At 34.8% G+C, this 15,120-nt stretch overlaps 1 protein-coding gene across 1 annotated transcript in view; it reads left to right on the forward strand.

The window, feature by feature from the left end:
- The first annotated feature begins 5,278 nt into the window (after positions 1–5,278).
- The window catches only part of LOC110448445 (probable dolichyl pyrophosphate Glc1Man9GlcNAc2 alpha-1,3-glucosyltransferase), a 13,773-nt gene continuing 3,931 nt past the window's right edge, over positions 5,279–15,120 (forward strand). The window contains exons 1-10 of the mRNA XM_021494692.1: positions 5,279–5,350; positions 6,167–6,245; positions 6,638–6,831; positions 7,720–7,841; positions 8,507–8,574; positions 9,138–9,261; positions 9,628–9,731; positions 10,411–10,531; positions 11,048–11,184; positions 12,257–12,396. Of these exons, the coding sequence (XP_021350367.1) occupies positions 5,286–5,350; positions 6,167–6,245; positions 6,638–6,831; positions 7,720–7,841; positions 8,507–8,574; positions 9,138–9,261; positions 9,628–9,731; positions 10,411–10,531; positions 11,048–11,184; positions 12,257–12,396 (1,154 nt within the window). The 5' untranslated portion in view covers positions 5,279–5,285. The remainder of the gene's footprint in view (positions 5,351–6,166; positions 6,246–6,637; positions 6,832–7,719; positions 7,842–8,506; positions 8,575–9,137; positions 9,262–9,627; positions 9,732–10,410; positions 10,532–11,047; positions 11,185–12,256; positions 12,397–15,120) is intronic.

The following is a 15,120-nucleotide window of genomic DNA, read 5'->3' on the forward strand; positions in this document are numbered from 1 at the left end:
GAGGAAAATTATTAAATATTCTGAAATCTTTATATGAAGGTTTAAAGTCCTGTGTTAGATAGAAGTCTGAATTGTCTGAATTTAGTTCGTGCTCACGGAGGCTTGATGCAAGGGGAGGGGGGTTATCTCCCTTCCTTTACTCCATGTATGTGAATGATTTTGAAAATGAACTTATTAATACTTCCTGTGACGCTTTATTCTTAAGAGATATTTCTCTGTTTCTTCTTATGTATGCAGATGATACTGTCCTTTTCTCAAAATCTGCCTCTGGCTTGCAGAAAATGTTAGACTCCTTAAAACAATATAGGGACATATGGAATGCAATTACAGTCAATATAGAGAAAACAAAAATTGTTGTATTTCGTAATGGCGGAAGATTACGAGCTGGCGATTATTTTTTACTTTACTGACAATAATATAGAAATTGTTGATATATTTAATTACCTTGTATTGGTGTACTGCTCAGCTTTAATGGCAAGTTTACAAAAACTCAAGTTACTATTGCTGTACAAGGTCGTAAATGTATGTCATTTGTATAATGCGTTTAACAATTTGTTTCTCAATGTAGAATCTAAACTTACTGTTTTTGTATGTCTATGTTTCCCCCATTCTAAATTACGGTTGCGAAACATGGGGTTTCAGTGATGCGGACAAAGTAGAAAAAGTGCATGGTGGTTTTTTAAGAAGAATTCTGAATGTAAAAAACAGTACGCCATCTTTTATTGTATATTCGGAATTAGGACGTCTGCCTTTGCATATCATCAGGAAATGTCGAATAATCAAATATTGGCTGAAACTAATTAAATGTGACAATTGTGTTCTTAAGTCAGTTTATGAAGATATGGATGAATGTATTCACAGAAACTGTAACTGGCGTTGTCAAGTTAGAAAAATTATTATTGTCTTCTGGTTTTGATAATGTCTGGTTAATTCAATATGTTGATAATGAAAGGGTATTTTTAGATTGTTTCAAGCAGCGTTTGACAGATGTTTTTATTCAAACAAGGAATGAAATTGTTGAAAGATCATCCAAATGTTATTTGTATTAATTCCTGATAGATAGCTTTACGTTACAATTTTATCTAACAAAGTCTATTCCAGATGCGTATCGTAAACTTATTTCGAAATTACGACGTTCATCGCACCAGTTATATTTAGAAGAAGGTCGGTATCGTAATATTCCGAGGGCGAATAGGTTATGTCGTTATTGTAATCAAACCCAGGTAGAGGACGAGTTACATTTTGTTCTGATTTGTCCACTCCATGTTGATATTCATAAAAAGTTCATTAAAAAGTATTACTGGAGCCGTCCATCTTCATATAAACTTGTTCGTCTGCTATCTGTCCGTAACAGAAAATAGCTGTGCATGTAATCTAGGAAAGTATCTGCAATCAAGTTGGTTAGAACGGTCTAGATTCCAACCTTAGGTTATTGTGTTTTCTCTCACTCTGATTGATAACATAGGAGTACTTGTTTATCTCCAGGTTTACACATATTGTTTTGTCCATCCCCTGACTACACCACTGTATACAAATTGTATGCCTGTTTTGTTTTGTTATTGTATGTAACATATTCTTTATTGAGCTCCGGTTGATATTGTGCTAAGAAAATGTTGTGACCTCATTTGTTTTCCGATAGTCACGGTACACTTCCGTAAGGTAATTATACAAGAGCTGTCCATCTTCCGATAATTCTTTATAATAATTTAAAGCATTACACTGTCCATCTATAGGTACTATATATATATGCGATGTACAAGAGTATGCTTCATTCATGATGTTATAATTATTTGGTATTTCATATCACTGATGTATCAATTATACGTTGCTGTTTCTGTGTATGCTTATGAACAAAACAATACAATACAGAGGAGCGACGCCCGAGTTCAAAGCCGGCAAGTTTCACCGTTACGCGACCGCGAGATTCTTTTAACACTCGTCTCATCCACAAGGCGGTGTGCACTGAGCCTTCGGTTTTGCTTGAGTTGTGTGTTTTGAGTTTAAATACATGTTATTGCATAAATACTACACAAAAGGATTGGACGCAAGTTATCACAACTTATCGATGTCCTCTCCATATTACAAGCACACATATGCAAAACTTAGCAATGCCTTAATAATAATTAGCACATGTAATACATTTTACATAGTATAAGAAAGCAGAAAAAATTGGACAGTAGAAAAAGCGTCAGAGATCAGAAAGAAAAGAAAAAATACTGATAGATGAATTAAGTATTACAATATTAATTGTTGAAACATTGTATTTCTTTGTACATTATACATTGGACAAAAAAATGTTTATCGTCCTCCACATCTTCTGGATGGACTGTCAATTAGATTGACACGGAATAAATCATAATTAAAATAACTTACATTATTACGTAAACGACAATGTAAAATGTTCACGTTCCTTTCTCCATACTCCTTAAATTCTTTATCACATAGGGGTACTTTATTTGGTTTGATAGAACTATTAAACTATTTCAAGGTGGTACAATTTTTTTCCATGTCAGGTTATTCCATAAATTACATGTACTAGGTATAAAAGAAGACATAGTTAGACTAAGACGATAGTGGGGAATTTGATATTCATCTCAATTTCTAAGATTATAAGCAGACAGGTCAGACACTTTCGGGGAAAGAAGAGACACAAGATGGTTTGGTGAATTTCCTGACTGAATTTTATAAAAAAAAAAGACTGACTTTTCTGAACATATTGCCAATTTAATTCTTGATATAGTCGAAATTTACTTGTAAAAATTGGCAAACCTGTAATAATTCTGGCGGCTTCATACTGGATGTTTTCAATAGCTTCTGTGTCTCTATTGTTACAAGTTTCCCAAACCTCACAAGCATATTCTAAAAGAGGCCGAACATACACCAAGGTTCTTCCTACTTAAGGTGGCTCCACACATCAGCGTCCATTTTCGTGACGTACTTCCGGAAAAAGTACAGCTCGGACTCAATTATCTTGATCGAAATGTGCATGTACACCGTGTCGTCATTTCCGTATTGCGTATCGGGCATTCAATATCGTAGTGCAAATTATAGTAACTAACACCTGGGCCGTTTGCGTTTAAACGGTCAAACTGTTGTTCGTTTATTATATAAGGTAGGACCTAGTTATCTGATGCTGCTTTCAGGTGAGCCTTGAGAAAGTCGTGCATACACATTTGCAGGTCCGCCAGGATTTATACCCGAAATTGTTACATTTATAAACGGTCAAACCGGTTGTTCCGCATAAACGAACAGGCCCCTGATAAACAATAGTACACGTGCGTGCTGATGATATTTCAACACCCGATATCGAGGTTTTACCGGGAAATGTATAATCACACGTACTTCAGGAATAAAGCTTTCCAATTCATTGACATAAACAGACTCACGGGAAGACAGTGACATGAGACCAGACGACCTCAAGAAGGTCATATAGGAAACACATGGAATGCGGACGTACCAACCTCATATGTGCATATCACGTGCTTACATGAGTTCATAAGCTGAGGGAGTTTCGCTCTGTCGATTAAATCGTGTTTACAAATGTAGTCTACTTACTCTGTGAAAATAATGTTTTGTAAAATATCAAGATACCTATGAAATGCATGTGTGAGGGCACGTGAGAACGGCATACCATGCGATAGCCTCTGGTCACATATGTACCTGACATGTAATTATAAATATACCGTGAGTTAGCGGACTGTGGAATGATGTCCAAAGTGTACATGACTGAGGGTAATTTGGTTCCATTAAAGAACAATAAATTGATAATTTTGATATCATATTTTTGATTTATTTCCATCATTTGTTATATGTAAACAGAGACAACTGTCATTGTGTAAATGTCATCCCTCTGCAAAAAGTTCCGATTTTTTTCAAGGAAGATAACTCTCACCCGGATCAAAGTGATTGTAAAATGTAAAATAAATTAATTATAAAGCCATTGTGTATATTTTGTTCAATTTCCCACTCTATATGTATAGATCTTTGTGTCCTGTTTGCTTTTAGCTTGTAGATAATCACTTTTATCCGTTCAAATTCAATAAAAAACACTTTGTGTAACATGTGTTACATATTTTGCGATAAATGAAATATTTGTAGGGTTAATTATAAATGCTTCTTTTCATTTTTTCATTGTTGTTATTGTTCCGAACAATGCCACACACAAAAAAAAAACGGAAAATATTAAAAGTGGCGAACATTCAATTTTTGGTATTTTTTCCAAAAAAGTCCCCAAACTACGGAATGTTTAGATTTTCATAAAATTAACTCTACATAGTTGCATAACCATTATGTGAAAGTTTCAACGAATTTTGCTGGTTAATTGCGAAAGTGTGGAGCCACCTTAAAGTATATTTCAATTTTCTAAGGGTTGATGAATACTCCATTAAGCATCTCCACTAATATTAACTCCTAAATGCTTATGAGAATTGACTATCGGAACTGAGGTTCGGCCAATTATTAAAAGCCATTAACCATTTATGAGACCAAAGCTTTAATTGTTCTAAATCAAAATTTATTAATTGCTCCAATTCGGCCGAATTCCTAGATGAATGTGATAATGCAGTGTCGTCAGCGAATAGGCATTTAGGAGTTCATATTCGATTTTGCTATGACACATTCCAGGGGTGCAGGGAGCAAAGGTACCTATACTTTCAAGCAAGTGACCGTTGACCTTCAACTTTAACATGTTCATCCTCACTTACGTTTAGAAATGTTCACAACACACGGTAAATATATATTAAAACATTTATATATATCAACTTGATCACTCTTGTTAGCCCGGATGTTAGAGCGCACGGGGTCTTATGTGAACGACGAGTGGCGCTATCCCCTGCGCGATCTGACCACCCAACATTCGGTAAGTCGACGATGATGCTTTGTGTCCCGTTCTGCCTGATCTCTTTATTACGGACACGCTTTCCTGGGCTACAGGGATCCAGGGTATAGGAGGGGCACTGTTTTTATTACATTTTTTTATTCAAATTATTGATCTCACAATTACTGATATCTACCCGACTTCAAGGAGAAATTGATTGAGGATCACAACAAATTAACGAAATAACTTTGTAATCTTTTGTCTACAGATCCTGTTTGGATGTAGTTTCTAGTGATTTAGGAAACACGACTAATTCAAATGAATGGCGGCTATCACCTTACGTCCGGAAATACGAGCGGGCACCTGTCGCCGGTTTCTGTTTTATTAATTACCAACCAAGAAAAATCATTTTGACGCTTACTGTTTCTGTCCTTTAATGTAAGCGTTTGTCTGACTATCAGAAACAAATATGGCGACGTTGTGGATCGTGGCGGCAGGTGTTACGTGTTTGAAAGCACTTTTGATACCTTCCTAGTAAGATTTCTGAAGCAAAATCAATTTAAAGTGAACGTCCCTGAAGTGTGTTATGTATTACTTCCATGACATATGCTGATAAAGCGTTTTTATAAGACGAATTCTGATGCCGGACGGCATAACATTTCCAGTTTGACGGATCTGATTTATTTCGCTATTGCATGTGGAACGTCTACCTGAGAAATGGTCTTCTTTACAACTTATGTTTTTAAAATAGATGTATTATATTTCGATGCCTGTCACTTACTTACTGATGTTATTTGTAAAATAGTAACTTGTTTTGAATTAATGAGTTGTAAAAATATAATCTGCTTTCGGTTTCAACACTCCATTATGATAATTTACATATATTTGTGTACTTTTTGTATATTACTAATTAATCCTTTTTACTACGGACCAAAATTACAGTCCTATGTCAGTTTATTGGGACTTTCGGCCCCTTTAAAATGCAATCTTATTTTAAAGTAAAGACCGAATGTGATGAAACATACAGGTCATTGGAACTATTGGATCTGAAGTCAAAGCTTAAAAAGTACTGAAAATAATTGCACCATAGGAAAGTGTTGGAATTTGCTTGGTATTCCATTAAAAAAAGTTATTGAAAATATGTACCGGAAAAAAATTGTGTTGATAGGAAATTATGAACAAGGCACTTAAAACAGAAAATCTTCATCCCGTTTTTTGAAAAATTGTTCCTGAAAATGTGAAATTTAAATACTGAAAATGTGTTAAAGAGCTTTGATTATATATGTGTTCAAGAAAAGGTATCTATATCCTTATGATTCTTTAATCAGTTTTTCTTTCTTTCCAAAACAGTAAATCAACTGACTTTGAAGTTCACAGAAACTGGCTGGCCATTACAAATAAACTGCCTGTAAAAAAGTGGTATTATGAGGTAATGTCATACTGCTATTGTTATCTACATTGAAAGGCAGTTAATAGATGCCTAACATATATTTGTTTTTTCATCTATCTGAAAGGAACTGCAATGGTTAGGGCCAAAGGGGCATGGATTAGAAAAACAAACACTAGATTTTGAAGCTGAATTTATAAGATTAATTTTACCTTTGTAAATAAAATCTACTATTTACACCTTAAACTATCCAAAATATAGTGCGTGACATTTTTAGTTTTGATAAGTTGAACCTGTGATGCCTTGAAAATATTATTTATATTTTATATTTTATATTTCCTCACACAGCTTTATTGCTTAAAATATTAAGTAACAAACCTAAGAAAAAAAGAGAACAGTTTTTTTTAAACCTTGTCAACCATTTTTTCTTCCAGAATCGATCAGAATGGACGTTGGATTATCCCCCTTTCTTTGCTTGGTTTGAGTTTGCTCTGTCAAAAATAGCATATTACTTTGACCCTAAGATGCTCAATGTCAAAAACCTGTCATATGCCAGTGATGAAACCATCCTGTTCCAGCGCCTCTCTGTCATTGTCACAGACTTGGTCTTCATCTATGCTGTGAAAGAGTAAGTATAGGATCTGGATCAGGTAGCAGTGTTTACTGGTCATTCATACAAAGCATTTGGGCAAAGACTCTTCAGTTGACCATGCAGCTCATTCAGTTACAATAACAGTATATACAAATCAGAGATCCAGGATTTAAATCCAAGTCTGGTCCCACTGAAGTTTGACACTCAGAACACTTGTTGATTGTATTTGTTTTATTTCCCTTTATTAATTTTATTAATGACAACTTAATATATTTTCAAAACGATTGAAACCTAAAATTGTTTGTATAGAGTTTTGAAAGGATCCCCTGAAGGCAAGAAAACACAATTATTATTCAATTATAGCCTTTGGCTGAGGTATCGACCGAAGTTTAAGGCTACAATTGTTTTATTATTTTCAAACAGTAATGTAAGCAATTCGAAAAAAAAAAAAGAAAAAAAAGGCCTCGGAAGCGGGACGGTGCATTGTTTGGAGACACGTCATATTTCTATTTTTCGAAACACCCAGTCCTTCAACAAAAATCATGCGCTCCAAGTCAATATCGGTTTATATCGGTTGACACGTGATGTACTCCTGGCCAATCACTTGTTGGGAATAATATGAAAAAAATATAATTTCAGATATTTCTCAAGTGAAGTGTTAAAGACTTGATAAGTTTTAGTTTATCTGTTCTTGGACAGCTGAACCCTGGAAACAAAACATACATGCTTTTGGTTAAAATACCAGGTATAACAATGATAATTATATCTCTCTTTACCATATTATACTTTTCTTCATCCTTTTTGTTACATTTCTGTCCATTTCTAGAATGTTGTTGAAAATGAAATCCTTTGATGGAGAAAATTTCTCAACATTTTTGAGATTTGTGAATTTGATTAATGATGAAAACTGTTTTTAAATTTAAGGTTTTGCTCAAAGTTTGTGAAGCTGCGACGTCGAGATGAGGATGATGATGATGTGATGGAGAATCCGAGTGTTGTGCTGGGCGTTCTCCTCATCTGTAACTGTGGACTCCTTATTGTGGATCATATCCTTTGTCTTACAGCCTACAGCATAACAATCCATAGGGTCAGCTTGTAAAACCCACGAAGGAGTAATATGATTATTGCATGTGGACATGGAAATAACACATTCACATGCATCAAGATAATGTTTGGCTTTTTCTCACACTTAATGTTTGAAAATGATATAAAAAGATTTTCTTTGAAAATTAGTACATTGTAGTGTTCACCAGGAAAATTTTGCCAAGTCAAATATTTTCTCCAGAGTTGTAAGCTTTTCTCTGAAACCTGACCGTTAATAGAAAGTTAAACACAAACAAACAAACCAAACCATCCTTCACATGTAATTACTATATGTGGTTTGCGATGTACTATTATTTAAAGTCATGACAAATTCACTCTTATTGTGGGGGCAAAAACAGTTGAAATTTAAACTGTGGAATATATTTACCATGTTACAGCACTCTCTTTGTCAACTATGTTGCTATACTACAACCTCATATAATTTGACATGTGATATCATTCAATCGTTTTCACCATTATAACCACGACCATACCGGGTAGAGATAACCATACATCCTCACAAGACTGCTTCCACTAAACTAATTATCTTAATTGTTTCAAGTTAACTGAATCTATCTTTTTCTCCCATTCTCCTGGTGTAAGATTTGTATTCCTTAGCCTACAGTACATATCCACTTCCAGTACAACGGTTTCCTGTTTGGACTAATGATGTTGTCTGTCACACACATGTATGAGGTAGGCAAATATAGTTTCTACAGGAAAAAATTCAGATTGTGAAAGACAAAACATTCTATCAACTTAGCTGGTCACTGTTTATTGACCCATGCTGAATTCTCTAAAATGAATCATTTAAATCTATTTTTATTTATTAATTTTAATCTAAGGTAAAAAGGGGTTACCAATGATGAAGAGAGTGATACTGGGTCCCTTCATATTTTGTATTTGATGTTATATCAGATTTGTGTATATTTAGTAATATCTGTATATAATGATACAGTGGCATTGCACAAATATGATACCTTATTGATTATATTTTGGAATAGCTATATGAATTGCACATATCATCAGTTTAAGAAATTACTCTTCTCTGTGTTGAAAAATTGAAATATATTGATCATTCATTTCATTAAGTGAAACTTATCACAGGATTCATATTTCAAAAAGTAGATTTTCCATGAAATAGTATTCAAACACATTTTATTTCTCTGAAATGACATGTTTGATCATAACTGTCATTCTGTAATTTAAGTACAAGGTGGTGAGATAGGTATCTTAATTGCTTTTATGTCTTTCTGCAGGAGAAATACATCAGAAGTGCATTTTGGTTTGCGGTTTTGCTCAACTGTAAGCATATCTACCTGTACATTGCTCCGGCCTACTTCGTCTATCTACTCAGGTGCTATTGTTTCCAAAGCACTGCAGGTAAGTTTCAGAATGGGACTGATAAGATTGAGAGGTAAAAGTCCAATATCACATAAAATGTTTGTAGTTGTTTTAATAAAATATATTTTCTAATTTTGAAATTTCTTGACTTTGCGGAGTGTTTATTTACTTCAATGAGCTATTGAATTCATGGTTCTGATGTTTAAAAAAACCCTGATGTAATAGATTATTATAGATCACATTTCCAAGTTAATTTTTCTTGAGAAACCACAAATATTGCAAAACAATTTTACGAAAAAAATACCTCCATTTACAGTAGCTCTTCCACAATTTACATGTAACAAAACATATTTTAAAGCAAATTGTTAATTTCTCACCTGATCACAAATATCTTGTATATTACAGCTGGACGGATCAGGTGGCTGTCCTTTTCACCACTACGCCTGATAGCTTTAGGATTGGTGGTCATTTCAGTTTTTGGGATTTCTTTTGGACCCTTTATTTATCTCGTATGTACCTATGCATATATATATTTCCCATGAACATTCCTTAGCAAGTTGCCACCTTCAGGACTGAGGGCGTGTTATCTCCCTCAGACCATTGGATGTTTTATGTAGTATTTAAATGTATTCCAAACGATTGTAAAAAAATATTCATTTTGATTTTTTCCTATAAAACAAATATATTTGATAAAAAACATGAAATATTGCAGTCTCTGATGTCCTAAAACTGCTTAATTTGAGTTTTATATTATCTGAAACTATCTTTATCTATATATATATATTTCCCGTGAAAATCCCTGAGCACATTGAGTGTTATATGTTGCCACCTTCAGGACTGAGGGTGTGTTATCTCCCTTAGACCATTGGATGTTAGTCATGATACATTCAGTACAATTATCAAAATATATTATGCTATTCATTTTGATTCTTTTTCAATAAAAACATGCTGTATGGGTAATGTCCTAAAATTGTATAATTTGAGTTTTACATTATTTCATAATTAGGAACTGTATCTTTATCATAGTGATGAATGATTAAAATATCACCAGTGTTAATCACTTATATAAGTGCGGGAATGCATAAGTCTCCAATCCAGACACCAGTGTAATGTCACTAAGTACATAGTTCTATTGTAATAAAATAATACACTTTCAATCCTTATATTCAGCATGCTTATTTGTTTCAGAACCAACTCCCTCAGGTAGTGTCTAGATTATTTCCCTTTAAAAGGGGACTGTGTCACGCCTATTGGGCCCCAAACTTCTGGGCACTGTATAACATAGCTGACAAAGGGGCGGCCATTGTAGGTAAGTCATACGGCTACAGGGTACAAACACAGTGTTAAAGTACTAGTAGTCCTCATGTTATACAAGGCTCAGACATTTTAAGTTCTGCCTTGCCCAACGGAAAATAAAACCACAAATCTTCATCAAGAAAACTTTTACAAATGCCCAAATTTTAATTTGAAGTGCAGTTGGAGATTTGAAATGACTGTTTGGAGACGAGAATAATGAAAATAGGGGTCTTTCCAAGTGTTTTGAAATAATGTTTCATCATTCGTGCTATAATTTGAATAATTTCAATAATGTTGATACATAAATATTGGGTGTACAGTGATTAGAATCATAATTAAAATCTAATCTGAAGAGTGTTTTATATCTAATTTTTTTTGTGTGGAATTTTTTGATGTAGAATTATTAGATTTCATCACACACCAAATACATGACAACAAGGGTTTGACCAATTTTACCTGATTACACGTAGGATTCTGTATCCAAAAGACATGTATACTTACAACTGTATGCCTCTACTTTACTTTGCAGCTAGGAAATTAGAGTTAGTCAATGTTACCACGAACAAGGCTGTTATGACGGGAGGGCTTGTACAGGAATTTGAACACTCCATACTGCCCTCTATACCGCCTATTGTCACGCTGGCTGCCACAGTCCTGTCTATACTGGTAAGTAGTGTTGCTCACGATGTAGGCTAACAGTGTTATATTTTACAAATAAATCTATGGTTTAGTTACAATATTTACATTTTACTCCTCAAAATTCCAGAAGTTATACTCACTTATGTTCTCCTCAACCCTTGCACATGTCATGACAAAGTTGAAGGCACGCAGTAAGCCATTTGATTGGTTTCAGGTAAATACCCTGGCCAATTAATGCTGGGCAGATGCCTGTCGTTTGAAGTTTACAAGGAGCTAACTGACTTCAAAGCCAGTTAATTTTACTGTAACGCTGCCCCACGATTCTTTTGCTGTACATCAAACGATCATGCAAGTCTTCTTGTCTTATCTACAAGGTGGAACAAGCAGAGTCTTCAATTTTGTCATGACTTATTCTAGGGGTGCAGAGAATCTAAGAAAGCATTACCCCAGGAACTTTGAGAATGCATTCTACTACCCTAATAACACTCTCTATGGTTATCAGACACATCGGTAAGGATACCTGTCATTTTATTTTCTGATATGATTTCAGGGAAAACAAATCACCATAATACTTGATTATATTGATTTTCCTCTTCATGCCCTATCTGAACCATATCACAAAAACTGACAAATGCAAAAAAACAACCTGATTTGAGTCATTATCAGATATCTGTGTAAATCAACATGATTTTCAAAAATACTTAATTATGACATTGTAATTCTGATTACTTTTTGATGATGTCACCCTGGTAAAATACTGACTTGGCTAGGGAGAATTTCTCTTTAGCTCATTTAGTAGAGCTTAAGACTAGTAAACCAATGGTCCTGTGTTTGAATCCTAGCAGCGGCATTAAAAAAATAATGACCTGTTAAAATGAGAATTTGAAATAACGAAAGTAACAAAGACTGAAATATAGTCATACTTACTTGAGTATATTCTGATCGACTAAATGTTTATCTATGTTTGAGTTTTAATAACCTTTTTTCTGTGTATTAATTTGTGATTTCTTCCCCTTTCATTCTTAGCCAAAAAATATAACTTCTGAAAATTAAAGACGTATAGTAACTACGTTATACTTTATTTGCCTCAATATTTCAGCCAGTGCTGTTGAACCTCTGGTGGAGCCCCAAGGGACCCAGGAGTTTCCTGAGAGCCCTGATCCTCTGTGCATTTGGATCCTTCATGTTTGGTTGGCATGTACATGAAAAGGCTATTCTTCTTATCATACTTCCAATGAGGTAAGTGGAACAGTGTCCTGCTCAGACAGCAGGGGTAGTGATTAGCATGTCTGGCTCTTTAGTGGAAGGTTATGAGTTCAATCTCCTTAATCTAACGAGAGCCAGTCCTGCTCAGGCAGCAGGGGTAGTGATTAGCATATCCGGCTCTATAGTGAAGGGTTATGAGTTCATTCTCCTTAAGGTGGCTCCACACATCGTCATCAGCATCCATTTTCGTGACGTACTTCCGGAAAAAGTACAGCTCGGACTCAATTATCTTGATTGAAATGTGCATGTACACCGTGTTGTCATTTCCGTATTGCGTATCGGGCATTCAATATCGTAGTGCAAATTATAGTAACATCTGGGCCGTTTTCGTTTAAATGTTCAAACCGATCTGACCACTGTTGTTCGTTTATTAAATAAGGTCGGACCTAGTAATCTGATGCTGCTTTCAGGCGAGCCTTGAGAAAGCCTTGCAAGGCCTGCATACACATTTGCAGGTTTGCCAGGATTTATACCTGAAATTGTTACATTTATAAACGGTTGTTCCGCATAAACGAACAGGCCCCATTGGTAAACAATAGTACACGTGCGTGCCGATGATATGTCAACACCCGATATCGAGATTTTACCGGGGAATATATAATCACACATACTTCAGGAACAAAGCTTTCCAATTCATAGACATAAACAGACTCACAGGAAGACAGTGACATGAGACCAGACAAGAAGGTCATAGTCTATAGGAAACACATGGAATGCGGACGTACCGACCTCACATGTGCATATAACGTGCTTACACGAGTTCATAAGCTCGAGGTCGTTACGATATTCGCTGTTGAGGGAGTTTCACTCTGTCGATTAAATCGTGTTTACAAATGTAGTCTACTTACTCTGTGAAAATAATGTTTTGTAAAATATCAAGATACCTATAAAATGCATGTGTGAGTGCATGTGAGAATGGCATACCATGCGATAGCCTCTGGTCACATATGTACCTGACATGTAATTATAAATATACTGTGAGTTAGCAGACTGTGGAATGATGTCCAAAGTGTACATGACTGAGGGTAATTTGGTTCCATTAAAGAACAATAAATTGATAATTTTGATATCATATTTTTGATTTATTTCCATCATTTTTGTTATATGTAAATAGAGACAACTGTCATTGTGAAAAATGTCACCCCTCTGCAAAATGTTCTGATTTTTTTCAAGGAAGATAACTCTCACCCGGATCAAAGTGATTGTAAAATGTAAAATAAATTAATAATAAAGCCATTGTGTATATTTTGTTCAATTTCCTATTCCATATGTATAGATCTTTGTGTCCTGTTTGCTTTTAGCTTGTAGATAATCACTTTTATCCGTACAAATTCAATAAAAAACACTTTGTGTAACATGTGTTACATATTTTGCGATAAATAAAATATTTGTAGAGTTAATAAGAAATGCTTCTTTTCATTTTATTATTGTTGTTATTGTTACGAACAATGCCACACACAAAAAACCCCGGAAAATAGTAAAATTGACAAAAAAACATTTTTTTGGTGTTTTTTCCAAAAAAGTCCCTAAACTATCGGAATGTTTAGATTTTCATAAAATCAACTCTACATAGTTGCATAACCGTTATATGAAAGTTTCAACGAAATTTGCTGGTTAATTGCGAAAGTGTGGAGCCACCTTAATCTAAGGAGAGCCAGTCCTGCTCAGACAGCAGGGGTAGTGATTAGCATGTCCGGCTCTATAGTGGAAGGTTATGAGTTCAATCTCCTTAATCTAAGGACAGCCAGTCCTGCTCAGATAGCAGTTGTGTAGTAATAAGCATGTCCAACTTATTTAGTTAAAGATTATGAGTTCCATCCTCCTCATTTGAGGAAGAGCCAGTCCAGTTCAGACAGCAGGGGTATTGGTTAGCATGTCAGGCTCATTAGTGAAGGGTTATAAGTTCAATTTCTCAATCTAAGCACAGCCAGTCCTACCCAGACAGGTGTAGTTGTTAGCATGTCTGACTCTTGATTGAAGGTTTTGAGTTCCTTCCTCTTCATTCTGTGGAGAGCCAGTTCAAATTTGTGATCCAAGCGTTGCGGGTTCCATTCTCATAGTAATTCCATTGAGGGAGGGGGAATGATACCTACTGAGTTGTTGCATCAGTAAATATAGCATATCAACTTCTGATCAAAGGTTTATTACTTGTTTCCTCAACTTTCCTTAAACTGTCCATATTATCGTATCTAACAAGCAGTACAGATATGCCTGGTCGACCATAGTGTGTGGTTTGTGTTGAAATCAGATGCATACTTTGATTCCTGCGCTTGTATTCATGAAACCGTTCTCACACTCAGGCATGGATTTTATGTTCAAACCAATTTTCTTGAAACTTGCTTAAATCATGTCAAACAATCAAAAAGTCAATTGTAAACATTAAAAACAGTATTCAGCTTGTTTTTCCAAATCATTGACAATTTTTTTTTTTTATTTATTCATTTATAACGGAAACAAGAAGTTTGGTTTGAGCACAAAATCCATGCTTGAGTATGAGAACGGTTTCATGAATACGGGCCCAGATGATTTTTAGGTGTTTAACAGCCAGGAGTTAGAAGGTCGTATGCTTTAAGACTTAAGGTTGTGATTTTGTAATTTACCTATTCCGTATCGTGTATCTAAAGATATTATTGTAATTTCAAAAAGTTTGTTAACTGGTCACAGAAAGGCATACAAGATCATGTCAAGTTTTTTTAC

Source organism: Mizuhopecten yessoensis, unplaced genomic scaffold (assembly GCF_002113885.1).
Source record: "Mizuhopecten yessoensis strain PY_sf001 unplaced genomic scaffold, ASM211388v2 scaffold4033, whole genome shotgun sequence".
Lineage (NCBI taxonomy): Eukaryota > Metazoa > Mollusca > Bivalvia > Pectinida > Pectinidae > Mizuhopecten > Mizuhopecten yessoensis.